This window comes from Phocoena phocoena, chromosome 14 (genome assembly GCF_963924675.1).
Source record: "Phocoena phocoena chromosome 14, mPhoPho1.1, whole genome shotgun sequence".
NCBI lineage: Eukaryota > Metazoa > Chordata > Mammalia > Artiodactyla > Phocoenidae > Phocoena > Phocoena phocoena.
Window position 1 is genome coordinate 14,841,277 of NC_089232.1, and position 21,986 is coordinate 14,863,262.

General features: G+C 40.6%; 1 protein-coding gene across 1 annotated transcript in view; it reads right to left on the reverse strand.

Annotated features, from left to right (window-relative positions):
- KCMF1 (potassium channel modulatory factor 1) overlaps positions 1-13,840 on the reverse strand; it is a 64,065-nt gene extending 50,225 nt beyond the window's left edge. The window contains exons 1-2 of the mRNA XM_065890792.1: positions 13,813-13,840; positions 11,149-11,202 (exon numbers count right to left, since the gene is read on the reverse strand). Of these exons, the coding sequence (XP_065746864.1) occupies positions 11,149-11,202; positions 13,813-13,840 (82 nt within the window). The remainder of the gene's footprint in view (positions 1-11,148; positions 11,203-13,812) is intronic.
- Between the last annotated feature and the right edge of the window lie 8,146 nt (positions 13,841-21,986).

Sequence of the window (21,986 nt, forward strand, 5' to 3'; positions counted from 1 at the left end):
AGTCACGAATTATAGTGCTGTTAGCTATGACTTCTATGTTTATGAATCAACTGTATATTAAGTAAGATGTCTTTCAACAGAAACACACAGAGAACAAGGTTATGTATTGATCTGTTGATGAAAGTGTGATCAGAGGCTCACAGGAACGTAGCCCTGTATTTCTACTGGAGCATTGGTTGAGTATTTGCTACTTCAGTGTTCACGGCAACTTTATAGAACACAGCTACCAAGAACAACAAGAATCAACTACACACACACACACAAAATTATATACTTTTTTCCTTTTGACCTGAGGACAGAATGATGCTCAGGGAGTGTGGCCCAGGCCCAGCTGCTCATTTGGACTTGGCTGATGAAGTAAGTTCCTGTTCTCCACTCCAGGAGGGAGTTCAGCTTCACCCCACAGGTGTTCTGCTCTGACCTGCTCCTGAGAGCGGGGGATGCGAGCGGCTGTCCTCTGACCACATCTCGGCTGGAGATCCACCCTGGTCCAAACGAAGGCCCAGCCAAATCCCCCGCTCTGTGGTGGCCCTGATCTTTCAAGGTCCACTCGTGACCTCACCCAGTGACTTCTGCAAAGGGTCTCTGGGAAACTCCCAGGGAGGCTGAAGACAGACTTTGTTCAGCTTCTCCTCTCCTAGGAGCTTGTGTCCAATGGTGCAAACTGCCCTTTCCTCACACAGAGAGCTCTGAGCTTGTCACTCAGCCATTTATAACTAAACAATACGCTGCTTAGATAGGAAGAGATTTACTGGGGATAAAACTATAGAGAGGGCTTCCCTGGTGGCGCAGTGGTTGAGAGTCTGCCTGCCGATGCAGGGGATACGGGTTCGTGCCCCGGTCCGGGAAGATCCCACATGCCGCGGAGCGGCTGGGCCCGTGAGCCATGGCCGCTGGGCCTGCGCGTCTGGAGCCTGTGCTCCGCGGCGGGAGAGGCCGCATTGGTGAGAGGCCCGCATACCGCAAAAAAAAAAAAAAAAAAAAAAAAAACTATAGAGAAAGGCAAGAGGATGATCAAGACAGAGGTCCAGATAGTGGTTATGGACATGTCTGGGAGACAGCCTATGTTTTAATACAGATGGATACAATGTCCTTTGTCTTATCTTTTTACTGAATGTAGACATCTTGCACATTTCTGAATGCATGACACATTTTTCATACATGCATAAAAATTCCATTCTCAACGAAAAGGAATGACTGGTTGGCATATATCTTAAAAATGGCAAGTACGTTTAGATTTTTTAAAAAAGCTATGAACTTCTTAAAAGAAACTACAAGAGGATCTCTTTATTTTACCTCTTAGTGTGTGAGAAGTTTCTAAGCAATACAGGGAACCTGAAACCATCAAGGAGGCAAGGAAGCACAATGTAAATTTGATAATAGGTATGTATAAAACTTTAATATTGACAAAAGAGCCACAAAATAAGTCAATTACAACAGATGGAGAGAAATATTTGCAACAAATACAACAAACAATGGGCTCTTAAAGATTAAGAAAAGACCAACAGGAAAAACAAAAAAGAAAAATGGGAAATGATACATGAACAGGCACTACTGAAAAGGAAGTATCATTCAAATACATGCTTGAGGGACTTCCCTGGTGGCACAGTGGCTAAGAATCCGCCTGCTGATGCAGGGGACACGGGTTCGAGCCCTGGGCCGGGAAGATCCCACATGCCATGGAGCAACTAAGCCCACGCGCCACAACTACTGAGCCTGCGTTCTAAAGCCTGCGAGCCACAACTACTGAAGCCCACGTGCCACAACTACTGAAGCCTGCGTGCCTAGAGCCCATGCTCCGCAACAAGAGAAGCCACCGCAACGAGAAGTCCGCGCACCGTAATGAAGAGTAGCCCCCACTCGCTGCAACTAGAAAAAGTCCGTGCGTAGCAACAAAGACCCAATGCAGCCAAAAATAAATAAATAAATATTAAAAAAAAAAATCCTTGATAGTAAAAAAAAGTGTGTCTAAAGTCCTCCAAAATTTTCAATGCCATTCATAAAAAGGCCTAATTCAAGAAAGGCTCATGAACTCTTAAAGTAGAAGTTTCAGGCACATCCAGTCAAATGAAGCATAAGCTGACAGTCTTAGGAATAGGAGCCGGCTCCATTCTTAGGTAAAACCGACCCTCCACCTACCAGTCCTCCAAAAAATTCATTTGCTCTCATTCTGCAAGAGTTCTAGTTTAGGCGCCACCCCAGTCAGCATATAAGACTGAATCACGGCCTTCAGCCTATGCTGACAACATTTTTTAGCTTCCTCATACAGTTACATACTTGCTATACAGCTTCTTTTCACTTGCCCTCTTGTGCCATGGTAAGGTCCTGTATTTGACCCTGTTCTATACGATATTTTTATTAGTGTCTTAGAAAATGACAGAAAGCATACTTATAAGCTTTGCATAAAAGAAACAGTTAAAACACTGGAGGACAGGACAGAAATTCAAAGAGGCAAATGGGTGTGCCAAAACAAACGAGATGAATTTTTAAAGGGGTTCACATAATGTCTTGCTGTTGGATTAAAGAGCAATTCATGTGATTAAAACAAGCAAGCAAACAAAACAAAAAAACTCTGGGTGAATTAACTAAGCAGAACTTCAGCTTCAGTATTAGCCCAATATGGGATGCAGTTGCTTACAAAAGCCAGGAAATAAACAAACAAGCTTAGGCTACATTAACAGTCATGTGGGATAGACAACTGTAATATTTCCGCAACATTTTGCTCTCGTCAGACTATACATGAAGAACTGCCCTCAGTTCTGGATGTCTTGTTTTAAAATGAGAAACAAATACAACATACTGACAGAATGGCAAAAGATCTAGAAACTCAGTCAAGAGAAATTACTAAGAGACAAAATGAGAAGAACAGAGAGCATGCAGTGTGGAGAAAATGTGCCGGCTCCACACAGACCCAGTACAGAGAAAGAACGCACTGCTCTCCGCGCAGCTACTCAAGTCCAAACCAGGAAGCACTAAATGCAACATGGAATCTTGAACTGCATCCTGCAACAGGAAGGGGATATAAGGGGAAAAACTGGTAAAAATCTGAGTAAGTCTATAGTTTAGTGAGTAACAGTACACCAATGTTGGTTTCTTAGTTATGACAAACTTGTCAAGTTAACATGTTAACATTTGCGGAAACTGGGTGAGGGGTACGTGGGAAGTCTATTTACCATCTTTGCAACTTTTCTGTAAATCTAAAATTACTACAAAATAAAAAGTTTATTAAAAAAAAAAACCCGAAAAAACCAAGAAACAAGGAGGCAGATGGTTCAATGAATGACACTCAAAAACAGTGTAGTGAGTGCTCTGTCAATGCATGGGCTGTGTTTAGAGATTAGACAAACTGATACATGCCTTTGAAAGAATTTCTGAGCATTTCACTGGACAATGAGACCATCTAAATTGGAGGTCAAATGAGTTTATTAAGACCATCAATATCTGTCTTGGAGTATGAAAGCCAGAATGTAAAGAACAAAAGCAAACTGAAGTGACCTATCAACACTAGGGAAATAACCATCTTACATTTGCAATAATGTTGCAAGTCATTCTTCTACTAGTTTTCAGGAGGACCCAGAGGCTTCCCTAAGTGTTTTTGCAAACTGTAGCTCAGGACCCAGTAAAATCAGTTTAATCACAGAAGCTTTCACCTGGGAGGTACCATCCCCAGGGAGCCTATGGGGGTTATTTTTTGGTCACCACAATGATTGGGGTCCTACTGGCATTTATTGGGGGAAAGGCACCAAAGATGCTAGGAGTCTGGAAATGCAATAAAGAATTGCCCAGTATCCCAACAAGATTTTCCAAATCTCCCACCAGACATTCAAGTAGGAAATTAAAACAAAAAACTTTAAAATTGAGCATACTACCAAACTCCATCTTCCCCATAAACACAAACTATTTCTTGACGCTTTAGTAAACTTATTTTCCAGGTGTGACACTATCCTATAAGTTAAGAAAAGACTGTTTTGCTTCATTTAGGACCAAGACTGTTTAGCATTTCAGAAAATCTGATGACAAGCTGTTTGTAGTAGCTGAGTTTCCAGTACAGCATACCTCCATCAGACTGCTTTTATAGCCGTAACTTTCAAATAGTATGTAACAGAGACGTCTCTGAATAGATTTATTTCTAAACACTAAGTTAGTAAGGATTTATGAAACAGAGGGTTCTTTCTAAACGTTATTAACATTAAAAAAATTTCACATCAAGATCATCCTATGTTATCCGATATTAGAAATCTATGTTGTGAAAACTAAATATTAAACTTATTTATTTTGGGGCTGCTTCTCTTTCTTTTTTTACTCTGAGAATGTCTCTCCAAGTTTACCACATGGCTGTTAACTGTTTCTTTTTCTAATCCATCCTCTACACCCCGCTGCCCATCAAAGGATATGCCCTGCAGGGTAGTTAAGTACTAGAGTCTGAAAGCAGGTTGCTAATGAGGGCTTCTTCCAGGTTTTCTGTGAGACTTTATCACTTCCTTGTCTCATGCCAGGTCATTTCACAGGGAATTATTTTGACATCACAGGTATAAATAAGGTCAAACTCACTGGTGAGTATGTGATACTACTTTTACTTCTCCATGTTGACAGTCTAATTTCTTATGTTATCCTCACATCAAGTAAAATTACTTCCCTCTCATCATATTTTCCATTTTTAAAAATTTCCCTCTTCCTCTTATATTGTTTTTATTTATTCTAACAGTTTTTATTTTAGTATCTACATATATCTCAGCTCTTTCATTTTCCTATAATTTTTATACGGTATGTCTTCTGAGCCTATTTCTTTTTTTTTTAACATCTTTATTGGAGTATAATTGCTTTACAATGATGTGTTACTTTCTGCTTTATAACAAAGTGAATCAATTATACATATACATATGTTCCCATATCTCTTCCCTCTTGCGTCTCCCTCCCTCCCACCCTCCCCATCCCACCCCTCTAGGTGGTCACAAAGCACCGAGCTGATCTCCCTGTGCAATGCGGCTGCTTCCCACTAGCTATCTATTTTACATTAAATCCGAAGGTATTTACTGTAAGCAGGTACAGGCCGTCAACTACTTCACTGTAACATCTAAGGTAGCTGATGACCTATCTACTAACTTTATTTCAGGATAATCAACAGCCTTAAAATATTTGTTATAAGAATAAATGAGGCACTAGGTCTGACTGGGTTGAGAATCATTAATTTAGTGGATCTTAATCAGAATTTCTTGAAAACAACTGAAAATTATCAGAGTACACTGCAAACGGGACCATTTCATGAAACTTTTGTTTCCATTGTGTGCGTTTTTCTGGGTGTTGTAAAAATGTATTTCTTGCTAGAAGTCAAGGTCAAATAAATTTGTGGCCCCCCAGTTACTGAACAGATCGGTGGCCAACAATTGTCCTACAAGGTCCCTCACACTCGCTGCCTGCTTCACAAACGTCCCTCACCTCCTGGGCTCTCAGTCTACTCTGGGATCTACCTCCCACCTCCAGGTCCTCCCTGTCTCTCTAAAGCAGGTGCTTTCACCTTCCCTACTCCCCATATGGATGCCTTCAAGTCACTCCCTCAATTTCTTTTTATCCTTTCTATCTTAAAAAACAAATAAATAAACAAAAAAACTGTGGGCATGGCAAAGGGCAAAAAAGTAGGCTTTTAAGGCAGGATGAAACCCAGAAGGCATAGAGAAAAGACAGAGATAGGTCTATAATGAAAGTGAAAAGTCTTTGGGGGAGCCAAAGCATATACAAGGCAAATACGATTCAGAAAAAAGTCCTATAATATAAAAAAGGTTTAATATCCTTAAGACTGGTAACAATCAGGAAGAAACAAGCAATTCTACGAGGTGGAAAATAAGTGAGTGCAAGAACAATTTTTAAATGAAAATTAAGTTGCTCACTTACGCTATGACCTAGCAATTCTCACCTCTAGGTATATACACCAATCGCTTACTAAATTATCTCAATAATTGTAATAATTTTAAAAGTTTCACGTTTTCTAGGCATAAAGTGATATTAGCAAAAAAGAGAGGTGGTTTGGGTTTTTTTGTTTTGTTTTAAATTTATTTATTTAATTTTGGCTGTGTTGGGTCTCCATTGCTGCATGTGGGCTTTCTCTAGCTGTGGTGAGCGGGGGCTACTCTTCATTGCAGTACGCGGGCTCCTCATGACGGTGGCTTCTCTTGTTGCGGAGCATGGGCTCTAGGCGTGTGGGCTTCAGTAGTTGTGGCACGTGGGCACAGCAGTTGTGGCTCACGGGCTCTACAGCGCAGGCTCAGTAGTTGTGGCGCATGGGCTTAGTTGCTCCGCAGCATGTGGGATCTTCTCGGACCAGGGCTCGAACCCGTGTCCCCTGCACTGGTAGGCGGATTCTTAACCACTGCGCCACCAGGGAAGCCCGAGAGGTGGTTTTTATCTCCTATTTTCAAATGTTTATTTATAGTGGTTATTTGATTTCCTGTCTTAATAATATTTGCACTTGACTAGTGGTTTTTTTTTTTTTTTTTTTTTTTTTTTTTTGCGGTACGCGGGCCTCTCACTGTTGTGGCCTCTCCTGTTGCGGAGCACAGGCTCCGGACGCGCAGGCTCAGTGGCCATGGCTCATGGGCCTAGCCGCTCCGTGGCATGGGGGATCTTCCCGGACTGGGGCACAAACCCGTGTCCCCTGCATCGGCAGGCGGACTCTCAACCACTGCGCCACCAGAGAAGCCCTGACTAGTGGTTTTTAAAGAGTGTGGTATTACTTCCGGAAGGGCATTTTGAAATTTGGGTGTCATCTTGGCATTTGGGAGGTCAGTGCCAGGGATTTAAGTAACCTGCAATGTGATGGACAATATGACACAATGAAGAACTGCTGTTCTACCTTTCACATATCTTTCAAAGGTCCAAACAGGAAAATCCTGTTTATAATTATTTGAACTTGGAAGCTAACTGAATTTTACGTATAGATACTAAGTATCTTTTGTAAGATTTAAACACACACTGTAATCATCAGTAACTGTTTGGGTAAATTGTTTAAAACTTGACACCAAGAGTTGTTCAACAGAAACAGCACTGATGGCAACATTGTTGAAGGTGAATTGCCAACACAACATGTCTGTATGGATTTGCATTTGAAGCTATCGGACCCACAGTGAGTCTTACATAGGTACAAGTATCTAACCTCTTCATTATTTCCTCTAATTTAATTACGCCTGAGCATTTACATCCTGAAAGGCACTATTTCATTTTATTTATCCTTTATGAGAGCATTACAGTGACTTCTTTAAAGTACGTGAATCAGAGTTCTTTATAGAAAAATTCCAATGAATAAAATAAACATAGGAAAAACAAAAATGGAAAAATCAACATCTTGCAATCACTATGAAACAACAGATCCAGGCAGCTTACATCAGTAACTGCCAATGGAGGGACAGCTGACATTTGAATCCACTAAGACAACCAGTCATTATGGGCCTCTTAATGTGATATAATAAGTATTATGAAATATTCAGCACCTATAAAATATTCTATGAAACAAACATCTGAATCAACCCTCTAGAACTGATTACCGCTTAAAAGAAATACAGAGAATGAAAGAATATGATAAAACGACATCATAAAAATGCAAACCAGAATGTTAGAAATACCAAAGAAGTGATTTGGTTTCTTCAAAAACTAAAGAGCATTTTTAAGGGTGGGGGGCTGTTATAGAGATTTTAAAGGACATAACAACCAAATGTAATTATGTGGACCTTCTTTGGATCCTGATTTTAACAAACTAACTTTAAAAAGACGTTTCTGAGACTACTGGGAAAACTGAAGATGAACTGGGTATTATATAATACTAAAGAATTGCTGTTAATTTTGTGAGGTGTGATAATGATACTGTGGCACGTGTGTGTGTGCACGTGTGTGTGCATCCCTATCAACTGGGGATAAATACTGAAATATTTGTGGGTAAAATAATACACAGGTCTCGGATTTGCTTTAAAAATGTTCAAACCCCCCAAAAGGAAGGGGGTAGGAAATTGATTTAAAAATGGCAAAATGCTGATGTGATGAACCTGGTTAAGAGAACAGGGGAATATATTACCAATGTGTTAATCTCAGTCAATTAAAAAAAAATCTTAGAACAGAAAAAAAGAGGTACAGAATCACCTCCTTAGTCCTCTCTTTACTCTAGGTCGCCACTAATCTACGGATCAACACTCTGAGCTACTCAATCAGTGATGCACTCCTCTGACATCATCATCTAATATAGCTAATATCCTGTCCACGAGGACAATGACAGTCTTTTATACACCTTAATGAAAGATACTGTCTATGGCGATACTTTGATATACCAATTTAGAAGCCCAATCAAAAGAGGTAAGTCTGGTATGCTTGGTTTTGATATATCCTCGATATATCCTAATCACTACTATTTTTCATGGGCCTTTTCCCTAGCAAAACTGTTCTCTTAGCTGTTCACAAATTCTCACAAATTGTGTTTTCCTACCTTGGCCTTCTTATTACATACTCATTTCTGCCCACCCCATTGGTCTGGAATGTCTGCTTCTCCTCTACCCAGGCAAGTCCCTTATCCACAAAACCTGCTCAAACCTCTTTCTCCTTAGTCCCTTTGCCTTCATCTGAACACTCAGATTCACAGAATGTTAGGAAAGTAAGAGATTATTCATGGCTTTCACTGTCCTATAACAAATAGGTAAGCCTTTTAAAACTTCTCCCTCCATTATAATGCAAATTCCTCAAAGGTAGAGACTATATCTTACCTTATATACCTTATCTTACCCTACCTTCCTATATCTTCTCTTATATACTTTGCATAACGTTAACACTCAAATTCCAGGCACGGAACTGAGAAGTATGGTAGACAACTGTTTTGTACGTCCAAGATGAAAATGATGATGATGGCTCAGACAATGAGTGCTTACCATATGCCAGGCACTATTCTAAACATTATATATATAATAACCATCAAATATAACCACCCCAGCATTATGCCCACCTCATGAAATGATACACACAGAGGTGAACAACTTACCCAAGGTCACAGTTTGTAAAGTAAGTGACCAGGCTGGGGTCTGAACCCTGGTGGTCTGGCTCCAAAGTCCCACTGATAAATTTACTAGTCAGCAACTCAGGAAAAAAAAACCTTGAGTGAACAGAAAATTTTATCCACTGAAGAAATCTAGGCTCAGAGTATCTATAAACTAATAACTCTCCCTGAGCCTACAGTTTTGGGTAACTTCATCCCAGCAGCATATATAGTACAAAGTGAGCCTGGAATAAGAGTCAGGATCTGAATCCTAGCCCTCACTGTGCTCTCGAGTAGTGTGACTCAGCCTTTCCAGACTGCAATTTTATTTGGGAAAAAGAAAGGTTGATTTCCTTCTGGACCAAAAGGTCTATTATTCTATCTTCTCTTGATTTTATTGGAGAGAAAAGGATTCAAATAAACTAATTCATTATCCAGCTGCCAAACGGGCCTAAGTCCCACACTGAGCTCTCCTGGCCTGGACCTGTATCACTGCAACACTGGCACAGGAGACACACCGGGCTTGTGACCTCTATGCTCCCTCTCTCTAGCTACTTTGGGGGAAAAAAACAGGTTCACAGGCCCCCCAAACAGACACTTACCTACTAGAAGGTTCAGGGACTCAAGCCACAATAAACTGGAAAGAAAGGCAGCAGGACCACACCAAGTCTTGACTTTAAGATACCTAATGATATTGCTGAGCCTGTACCTGTTCACACTCATTCAACCAACTCCAGCTGATTCAGCACACATCTCCACTTGAACATTTAACAGACATCTCTTACCTAATATGTCTGAAACTGAACTCCTGACTCCAGCCTCCACAAATGCTCCTCCCCTCCACATCTCAGTAAATGGCCCTCCTCTCACCCACCTGGCCTGCCCGTGTCCTTGTTAGATCCACATTCAAAGGATTAAACCCCAATGCCCCACCATCACCCGTAAAGCCCCATGTAATCTGGCCCAGGCTATCCCCACCTCCTCACCTAGTCAGCTCCAGCCACCCTGTTCCTCGCATAACCTACTTCATTCTAACTCCAGGGCTTGTATACCTGAAGTCTCTGCTTGAGATGGGTCACCCTCCTCTGAAAGGCTTTCTTGACCAATCTTTTTTAAAAAAACACACAGACCACTCCTTCACCTCCCATCATATTCAATCCTTAATCCCCCAGTCTGCTTTATCTTCTTCAGAATATTTATCAGTAACCAAAATTAAATTATGTGTTCCTTTTCTGTATCCAACCTCCCCATTAAAACATAAGCTCTACGCTGAGAACTTCCTCTTATCTTTCATTACTCTATCCCCAGTTTCAACACCAGTACCTGGCACAGTATTTGTTGAGTGAATGACTTTTCCCAGTCTTTATTATCAGTCTGTAGTATCTACCTTTTAGCTACAGACATCTCTCCTTTCCTTCACAGCTTAATCTTTAAGAAGTGTTTCCAGTTTCTCATGTTCCTTGAGGATTGAATACACTGCAATCTGGGCCCCAGCCTATACCTTTGAAGGTGCTCATTAAGTTCCACAACCTTCCTCACTGCAACAGTCCCAGCCAAAGAACACTTCACTCCTTATCTTCTTGACCTTTCTGCGGCAATACTAACCACATCCTCCTTCCAGAACATCACCTTCCTAAGTTTCAGTGACAATGCTCTCCCCTGGCTCTCCCGCTCTCCAGGCTATCCCCTTCAGCCAGTCTCCTGCTCCTTGAACGTGAACTGTTCCCAAGGGCTGAATGATTTGGTCTACCAATCTTCTTAATCTGTATGTTCTCACCATCACTGAGCAATCAACTCTACCACTATGGATTTATCTTAGCCCAGACCTATTCCTCCTGAATTCCAGACCCACATGTTCAACTGTCCCTGGTCATCTCTACCCGGATGTCCCCCAGGTACCTCAAACCCAACCTGCTAAAAATGGAAGTCACTTTTCTTTTCCCTACTTCCCACCTTCACCCTTAAAGCATACTTCTTTGTCCTAGATATGCATCTTGATGAATAGCACTGCCCAACTAATGAAGCCCAAACCTCGAGTTTTCCTAGACTCTTCATTATTCCAAAATCCCCACACCTAACCATTCACCAGATAGGTCTCTCATTTGCACCCACTATAGCAATTATCTTATCTTGTGGTAACTTACCTGTCCGTCTCCCCGCCCCACCCCCCGCAAACCCATCCTTCAGAGCATCTCTTTCTAGAACACAAAAGTCATACTGGTTTAAAATTTCCTAAAAACTCGTTCCCATTAACCTATCCTATTGACAAGGTTCATCTCCTGGCATCAGCCCCTCCCTTTCTGCTCCAATATTGTTAAATTTCTTATGGTCTCCCCTCAGAGCAAAATTCTTTCTGCCCATGTCTCTTTCCATGGGATACTCTTCCCCAACATCAGATACAGCTCAAATACATAACTCCTTTTGGGATGCATTCATGAATTCATCCATAAAACTGAGAAGCCTCCCATATCTATTCCTTCACTATACCCTGTAGGTATAAATTTATTATAGCTCATACTACATTGTATTATAATTACCTGTCTCATCTTAGAAGGCTGGAACTGGAACTCCCTCTGCTTTTCATCCCCAGTGCCCAACACAATGTCTCCGCATAGAGAAAGTATTCAATGTAATATTTATTAAATGAATGGATTAAAGTAGGAGTCAGCAAACCACTGCCCATGGGCCAAATCTGGCTTACCACCTGTTTTGTCCAACCTACAAGCTAAGAACAGTTTCTACATTTAAAAATGTTTAGAAAATTTTAAAAAGAATATTCAGTGATGCCTGAAAATTATATGAAATTCAAATTCAGTATCCACAAATAAAGATTTATTGGATTATAGCCATGCTCATCTGTTTATGTTTAGTCTTAGGGCTGCTTTCAAAACACCGCAGCAGAGTGGAGTAGCTGCAGTCGAGACCATGTGGCCTGCAAAGCCGTACTTGCTATCTAGCTCTGTACACAGAGTTTACTGACCTCTGAATGAAATAAAATGATCATGGGCTTTCGTTTTTGACAGAACTTAGTTCAAGTCCTGGCTTTACCACTTACTACCTGGGTGACCTAGGACAAATAAGCTAACCTCTCTTACTTAGACTCAAATCCCTAATTTGTAAAGCAGGATAACATATCTGCTGGGTTGTTTTGAAATTTTACGAAGCCTTTTAATTGTGATCCCTGCTGTAGGAACCAGTCTATAAAGTGCCTGGTACAGAGTACAGCTTAATGTTGAGAACCCAGACCTGGGTTTGAATTCCAGCTTCATCGCAGACTGTGTGACCCTGGGCAAGGTACTGAACTCAGTGCTTCAACTTCCTCATCCATTACACTGGGATAATAAATATACACCTCACAGGACAGTTGTGAGAACTAAATGAGTTGGTACACGTGAAATGCTGAGCACAGTGCCCCTCGGACAGTAAGCTCTCAATAAATATTACTATTTCTATAGCAGATGTTTGGTTAGCATTAGCTTCTCCCCTTCCCACCTCCTCATCTACTCCACCTCTCACCCCTACTCAGAACAGCCTATATCTAAAGGAGTAAAGTCAATACTTGCATGACAAGTGCTACTGCACATGATGGGTGGTCAGGAACGGTCTGTGGCTTCCAAGTCACATCACAATCATGGTTCTCCCTTTGCTCTCTGATCCTCCCTTCTCTAGATGCTTTCTTCCTTAGAAATCTAGCCAATCCCCAGACGTCAATGTAGGGGGCTATAAAATTGTTTCTTCTAACCAAGATTTCTCTCTCCTGAGCCCCAGTGTAGTATTTCTCAACTCCTGATTTCTACCTAATGGCCTACCATCACCTTAAATTCAGAACGTCAAAAGCTGCAAATTATTTTTTCCCCACCTGTCCCTTCCTATCTTCCTTAACTACCAAAAGAACCTGCTATCCTCCCAGCACCCTGGCCGGTTGTCCTGAAATTATACTTTAGTCCTTCCTCTCTTGCAACAGGACTTTCTCTCAAGTCATATTTCTTCTTTTTGCTCCTACTGTCACTGATTAATCCAGGTCCTTTTAACTTCAAGCTCATTCCGCCAGAGTCTCTAACTGGTCCCTGCCCCAGGCACCAACCTACTCTGCACACGGACCCCACTACTCTTCCTAAAACATGCCACTCTTCATCATGCCCTTTCTCTGCTTAAAACTTTTGATGCACTACCCCAACCCCCCTTCCATCCCATAACCTGTACGGAAAAAGGAAAAGACTGACCTTAGTGTGGCAATCAAAATCCTTCCCTATCTACCTTGCTCCAATCTTATCTCCCATAATAAAAATACCATCACCTTACACTTGTGCAGCACTTTATCTAACTTAGAAAACATTCTTACATGTGCTGGCATTTCATCTCCACAACAACCCCTGGGAAGAGGCCAAAGAAGTATATTAGTAATCTTTTACAGAAACCAGATCCGTAGCACTGAACTGGAAGTTAGGACTTACTGGCATATGGGAGTCTCCTTTCTAGAAACCCTGGTCTCCTCAGTATTGTCCCATCTACCTCTCTCCAACTCGCTCATGTTTTCTTAGCTCTGCAGTCTACTCCCTCCCATTCTCCTACTTGGTGGACTCCCTAGAGTGAAGAGTATAGGGGAAAGTTCAAAAAGAAATGCTTCTTAGAGATGCTGGAATGTGCTTCATTAGGGATTTAGTTTCCAGCCTTTGCCAGAAAGATCTCTCTAAAGAAGGGCTTCTACAGTGTATTTCTCAAAGCACTAATAATTCAACAGTCCTCACCACAGCCCACCATACAGGGTATGCAGGGTCTGGCCTGGCTATGCCAACTCCATTTCCTACCTCTTCCCCCTCGATCACTGTCCGCCATCCACAGTGGCCTCACTGCTGTTCCTAGAGCATTCCAAGTCTCAAGGCCTCTGTACCTGCTGTACCCTCCTTTACACATCCTTCACTTAATTCAAATTTTTTCTTTTAAAGTTCTGTCTTCAGAAAGGCCCTTCCTGACCACCGTATCTAAAGTAGGCCCCCGTTCTCTATTCCCTTAACCTGTTGTATGGGTTCTCATAACACTTGTCACCTCCTAACACTCTGTTACTTATTCATTCTTTCATGGTCTTTCTCAGGGATCCACAAACCTTTTCTTCCAAGAGGCAGAGAATAAATATGTTCAGCTTTCTCTGTCACAACTACTCAAGCCTGCCACTGTAGCACAAAGCAGCTTAGACAATATGGGAAAGAGGAGATGTGGCTGTGCTCCAATATAACTTTATTGACCAAAACAGGCAGTGGCCAAGTTTGGCTTGTAGGCCATACACCCCCAGTATACTCCTTCTAATAGAGTGTGAGTGTCAGAGGGACAGGAAGCTTCTCTGTTTTGTTCACTATGGTTTCCTTGTGGCCAGAATAGTGCCTAGCCCCAAGTACACATTCAATAAATATATGTTGAGTAAACAAACAAATAGAACTAGTCTGGAGCAGAGAGCTATGCTCCTCTTGCACCTCCTCAGGTGACAAGAGCATGACGTTCAAGAAGAATGATGCCAAGGTCATGAGCTCCATTTCCATTTGGTTAGTATCACACCGTGAAAAGTGGTCCCACAACCATTGTGTGCCTGTCACCAGCAATAACAACCTCAGGCAAAGAATGCCTTTGGTTGTAACTGGGTCCAGGTAGGAGCCTGTTAAAACGCAGACTGCTGGGCCCCACCCCCAGAAATTCTGATTTGGTAGGTCTAGGGTAGAGTCCAAGAATCTGCATTTCTAGCAAATTCCCAGGTGATGCTGATACTGCTGGTCCTGAACCACACTTTGAGAACCACTGGATGAGAGTACCCAAAAATGACAGTACTAGCATTTTTATACTATTAAAAAAAAAAAGAGAGAGAGAGCGAGCCACAGATTCCTTATGTTCCAGTGATCTGGCTGGAGGGGGACTGCAGGGAAAAAAAAAAAAGAACCGTAAAACTGACTGCTCAGTGGAAATGTTGCTCTAATAAAATGAAGACAGAAAAACACTAGGTCTTTAATTTTTAACAGACTGTCTTCCAAACACTCTATTTTCACTTGCAAATCTAGCTGTAACTGGAAAACAATAAGCCAAACAGGTAAAAGAGAGAAGTCACCAGTGGGTGGCTAACCTTGATAGTGGGCTAAGTATTAACTCCATAGTCAGTTTCCTTAAAATTACTTTAAAGAACAATCATAACCACCTGTCTTTCTATTGCTAGAGGCCAAGAGACTTTTGGAGATGGATACTAGAGATCTAATCTATACAATGAAATATATGGACAATAAATTACCAAGCCTAGGGGTCACTGTTTTCAAATGATGAATTCACCATAATAGAACTTGAAATGGACTAGTAACAATTTTTGCAAATTCTACATTTGTCAACGCAGGGGACTTTAAAATAACCCCCAAACTCACATTAAAATCACCCTGAAGCCATTACTTTATACCTCATCAATCTGAACAGCTCACAAAGGGATTAGAATTTATATACATTTGTAGCTGTTTATAAAGTAGGTTTCTATCGTGATGGTTATATGCAGTTAAAGTAGGTTAAAAATAATTTTAAGGTGAAAAAGTAAGGTAAAACCTAGCTTCATAGGAGAGAAATTCTAGGAACAGAAATCTAGAATGCTAATGAACATGGCAATACTGCATCAACATGTACTTACAAAAAGAGACAGTACATGATCAAAAGATGAATTAGCAGACCCCCGATATATGTGTCTAAAGTATGTCTCAACTAAGACCAAGTATTCATTTTTTTTTTTTTTTTTTTGCGGTACGCGGGCCTCTCACTGTTGTGGCCTCTCCCGTTGCGGAGCACAGGCTCCGGACGCGCAGGCTCAGCGGCCATGGCTCACGTGCCCAGCCGCTCCGCGGCATGTGGGATCTTCCTGGACCGGGGCATGAACCTGTGTCCCCTGCATCGGCAGGCAGACTCTCAACCACTGCGCCACCAGGGAAGCCCAAGACCAAGTATTCTTTATGAAAATCTAGCATCTGAATTGAAAAGTATTAAGTGTGAAATATACCCTAGATTTTTATAGCATTGTAAAGAATAAAGAATGTAAAAATATCTCATAAACAATTTGTATACTGATTGCATGTTGAAATGCTGTTTTGTATATATTGGGTTAAAATCATTAAATTATTAAAATTAATTTCACTTCCTTAGTTTTGTTACTGTAGCTATCAGAGAATTTAAAATTACATGTGACTTGCAATTAGATTTCTGTTGGGCAGTGTGATCATGCACCCCAATTCTGCAAGTAGATTTGCTATCTCCTCTACCATTTGGGTGATTTCTAAGAAGCTTGCAGAAAATGATATGGAACAATGAATGAGCATGAAGATATGCAGTATGTCTGACATGGAGTGAAGCTCCCTGATCCTGCCTAATACAGGATCACCACGGGCCAGATGCTCATCCACTGTAACTTGAGGTTCTAATCACCATTTTTCCCAAGGATAGGAAGACTGGTTCTACCTCTGTGACTACTATGTATATTCCTATCTATAGCTATACAAACACGTGAACAGGTTACATTCAATTCAAATTGCAATTAACTGTGTCAGAATCCCTAGTAGTGTCAATAAGGATGAACATAAGATCTCTGATTATGAAAACTACCTGGCTCCCAACACCAAACCAGCACCCAGCACCCAGCATGTACATCATTCTTGCAGAGAAGGGACACATCTGTAACAACTCCTTTATATAATCCCCGCCCATTTTATTTCAATGTTTTTAACTCCTGACTTAGAAAGTTTCTCATTTGCTTGCACTGCCAAACCTCTACAATCACAGGACACCAAGGGAGAATGCTGGCTGAGGAAGAATAACAGAAGGAAGTAGGGTCTAGTTACTCACCCCAACAGTTGCTATATAACCATAAGGACTTCGCAAAAAAAACTATACTGAATACAAAAAGCTTAATCCCTTGAGCTCTTTTCTAAGTATGCAATATCAAAAAGATACTTATATATGCAGATGTGTGTTGAGTCTTACAGTCTAAGGATAATATTGTTAAAGAAAGAAATGTACTGCTGGACAGCATTAGAAGTGATTGTGAAGCTTGAATGAAAATAAGCTTAAAAAAAAAAAAAAAGGAGGGGGGAGCAAATATTGCCAAAACATTAAAACACTTACATGACTTAACTATCCTGTCATAAAATATAAACTTCAAGGACTAACTCGAGCACACTGGAAAAGAGCCACAACCTATGCAACAGCATTTAATTCCCAAACATGTGTTTCTAACCCGATGGATATCATCATCCCGCAGCAAGGGTCAACAACTTGTGGCAAGCTCTGGAGACGACTTCGAGTGGTACTTGAGTAGGCAGTCCATAAATATTTGCTGAATGAATGACTGAATGAACCAAAAAACTCATACACAGTACAATTAATATGCAGAACCCACAGCCAGCTAATCTGAAACCAGAGCCAGAAGGAGAACAAAACAGTACCTCGGAGTCCAGTCCCAGGCCATTCCCACAGGAGTCAGCTACCCTAAGTTATTTTCATTCCATGTACATAGTTTATTCATCCCCTCTTACTTTTATGGAAGTTCCAAGTTCTCTTTCCTACAATCTCTCTCCCTCTTAACCAGTTCCTCCAGATAAAAACAGGAATGCATTGTCCAGTCTCACCATTTTTTAGACAAGTATTAACATCTCTAACAATCACCGGCAAATGTTCACTGGGCCTCCAAAGGCCAGACACTATGCTAGGTGGTAGGGTACAAAGGTAAGTGTAACACTATACCTACCCCTCAGGTGGTTTGTGGGGCAGGCAGACAAGTAAACAATCGCAGCATAAAAAAACGCCTGGAGAATGAGGCAGGAGTGCCACTGGAGGAACTTAACTTTGCTGGGTGGATGGGGAGGGTGACAGAGTCTTAAGGCACAAAAGAAACAAAAGTCAAAACCAAACATTATAGTTGAGTATACCTGTGACTGTTCGAATGGTCAACTCATCAAGTTAGCACTCTAAAGTGGCGCTCTGAACGAAGATCCTCTGACTGTAGAAAAATGTGAAGTTCATGACAGTGGCAATGAATACTACCAAGAGAAGGAACACACAGACACACACTTCAGCAGAACATAATGTGCAAACCTAATTAGTCATGATGTCAAGAGGCTTCACCCACTTATTGTCTGTCCCTCCAAGCTGAAGGTGACTTGATTGACCGACCCACTCCTGTGATTTCAGCTGGTTTTTTCTCACAGCAGTGATGGATTTGCAAGGATCCATCCATACTTTCTCCCTGATACCCCTTGTGGCTACTGGCAGTCTGCTGGACTGATGGCTGGTACTGTGGCCCTGAAAAGATACACAGACCATGTACATGAACTGGATAGACCCACACTCTGCTTGTCACTATTCAGAAAGACACAGCTAAAAACACGGATTAACAAACATGTGTGAAGGCAGTGAGAAAGGTAGCAGGGATGGCACCCTGGAAGGTGCCCAATCAGGCAATTCATCTCTTCCTAGTTTCACAGGACAGTGAGTTTTTACCTCCTGGCATGCAGCTCTTGAGACATTTCATCGGCATAAGAGTTAGTTTTGTGTTTCTGACTCCCTGTGACTACAGATAATTTCCAAGCTTCAGGCCCACCCTAACTTTCCTCTGCCATCACCCTCCTGGCCTCTTGTCCTTACCATCCCCAAAACGTCCTCTCTTTTCACCCAAAATACTCACTTCCTTCCCATGGAACGCAGGTAATTTGTTCCCTCAGGAAACTGTCTGCCTTATCCAATATCTCCAACATGAATCAGGACATAGATAATATATAAAAATTAGCACATTTAAAAAATTCTCTGATCTGTATACCTCTTACACTCTTTCTTCAATTATAATGAATAGCTTAAGTGACTAAAAAGGCATACCATATCATTTTAAGGAAATGAACAACATCACGGCTCCTAGCACAACACTAAAATTAACATGAAATTAAGCTTTTATCAACAAAAATTTTAATTATGAATAGCACTCCTTTTAAATTTTATGAGTATGATGGGTAGGAAACGTTTCCGTATTCATGAATGTAGCCATACAGCAATATTTATAATGAAATTAAAAACACACTATTTTTAGGATAACACAACGATACCTTAATCTTCACTAAGAACAACTTTTGGAACCCCCAGTCTAAAAAAAACACCCAAACCTCAGCAAATATATATGGTAGATGTTATAAAGCTGATTTTTGAAAATTAAGTTATGACTCATAAGGGCATGGATTTCTTTTCTGAAATGTTGCAAGCATAATATGAAGGAATTTGGTAGTTTCACATCAGAAGCTTCCTAATTTTCCACTGTGAAAAAGTTTTCAATCTTTAAGCAAGACTGCTGCTGATAAATTCTTAAAATTCTAAGACTAAAAGGAATTTCTTCCAAATTAAATTTCTAATTTAAAATAAGAGAGGGAAGTTATAGTTTGTCACATTTTAACTTTAACACAGTTGTCAATATATGGGGAAAATGGGCTGCAAAATCAACTTTATACAAAATCATGAAATCAAAGACCCCAGAAATTAAAATATTTATGTTCTATCCTTTATTGAAAGTCAAGGTAAATGTAATTCATGATTTATTGAAATGTAAAGTCAAGTAAGAATGTCATAATCTTTCAACAGATCATTTAAGTAAAATAAGTTGTCTGACATGATGGCAAAGATCTTTTCAGTGGGAGTGAATCTACTTTGCCACAGGAAGGCAAAAGTCACCACATTAAAATCACATGCTAATTGCCAATCCTGGCTTTCCAGTCCCCAAATCCTGAAAACAAAATTACTGCAATTCACTACCGGATTGTCTGCATGTGCATTTTTAGCATCAGACAGCACTTTCAGAGAAGAGAAATCTACTAACAGAAGAGTTCTACAATTTCAAAAAAATGGTACAACTTTCAAAAACTAGAGTAATGGCCTACTTACTCTTGTACATTACATTCTGAAAATAAACAGTATCAGATGCTTCTGAGAATAACACAGTATCATCACTTGTCCATTTATTCACTATCATTTTTACATATGAAAATCTTCAAAAAACTAGGGGAAATATAAATCAGGTAGAGATAGGAACTCTATTTGAAATCTCGAACAATTTTATCCAAAATCAAGAGTAGCCCACAAAAAAGCTGAGGCGGCACTCAAGAAAAAGGAGTTAGGAATCACAATAGATTCCCTCTCTGAAATTGGGCAAAATTAGCAAGAAAAAAAGTTGGTAATTATTTTGTCATCAATTTGTTTATCCCTTCCTTATGGTGTGTCTACTGGGCAGTAGAAGCTGTGCACACATGCACCTTCCCCACCAAACTTAAGGTGAGAAGCTGTGTCTTGTTCATTCATCCCCACATTCTTCGTAACTAACCCAGGGCCTTATACATAGTAGCGAATAAAAAAAGGTTGAATGATTTAAGGTTATAACCCCAGGTAATCAATTAGGCTCCAACTCATGCAAGAACACTCATAATTTCATTTTAGCTAATAAGCACTGAGTAATTTGATGTTTTTAAAAACATGTGCAAAGCTATTATATAGTTTTTAAGCTCTGCATAACACAGTTATACTTTAAATGTATTTAAAAGGAAAGTATGTAGTGAAACATTAAAAAAAAAACTCTTACAAATGAAATAGAAAATGATTGGTTTCACTGTGTATAACATGGAACTAGATGGTGTTGGTATGTTGAACATAAAGTGACTAGGAACTCATGTTGTAGAATGTTTGTTAACGTGACAAGAACATTACAAAGTGAATTAAAAGGCCCTGGAATTCTGGTTGGAAAAGTCATGTTGGGCAAGCGGGAGACAATGTAGAGTACCATCATCTCCACTCAGACGGTGTCTGGGAAGGTGGTTGGGGAGTCTGCTTCCCATGCCTCAGGAACAATGACTTCTATCCCAATTGACATGGTACTGCTGGAAACAGGTACAGAACTGGCTCAGTCCATGGACTTGCTCCCCATTCCCAAAGGAAACACCAAGCAGAGCGGGCCCTTTCTGGACTCCCAACAATTCCAGTTCTATCAGCTCTCTAAAGCTCTACTCTAGAGTAAAAGTAGGCAAATTATAGCCTGCAGGCCAAAATGGGCCAAATTCGGCCACCTCCTGTGTTTGAACAGCCTGCACGCTAAGAACAGTTTTTACAGTTTTAAATGGTAAAACAAAGAATCATGTCATGACACATGAAAATTAAAATGAAATTCAACAGCAGTTCCATAAAGCAAGTTTTCACTGGAACATGGCTGTGCTCATTCATTACATGCTGTCTGCTTTTATACTACAATGGCAGAGTGGACAGAGACCTTATAGCTTGCCAAGACTATGATACTTACTACCTGGTCCTTTACAGAAAAAAGCATGCTGACCCCTGGGCTAGGACATTTTTCTGTGCTTCTAGTTGCATCTCATTTCTCAGAGGTAGTCCACTGCTTCACCAAGTACAGACTCTAAGCTTGACAGATGTCCATCCTGGGGCTGTGTTGTCCAAAGTTACATGTTACATATAAAATAGTGCAACTCATTAGGATGGGCCCAAAGACAAAGTAACAAATTACATGCCTACAGAAGGCACTGAAAAGGAAGCACAATGCAAGCACAACAGTACAGGCAGCTCAGTTCAGATCGTTTCGCAGACTACTACACCCAGTCCTGGGTCATACTACTGAAAGGAAAACAACAACTACAGAGAATTTGGAGGTGGACAGATGATTGAAAGGGCTCAAAAATCATACCACTAAAGAAATGGGATTACTTGGCCCAAAGAAGAAAGGGTAAGAAACAAACTATAATATCGAGGGTGTCAAACTCTACATTTGTTGATAGGCTAAATTTCTACTGATGAAAATAACTGGCAGCCTAAACTAAAATTCCACAAAACATATATCTAATGAATTAAATGTGATTCTTAACGAGATTGCCATTCCTACCTTAGGCCATAAACCAGACCCTTAAAAAGTAATCACTTGTCAAATACTGTACTATAAGTC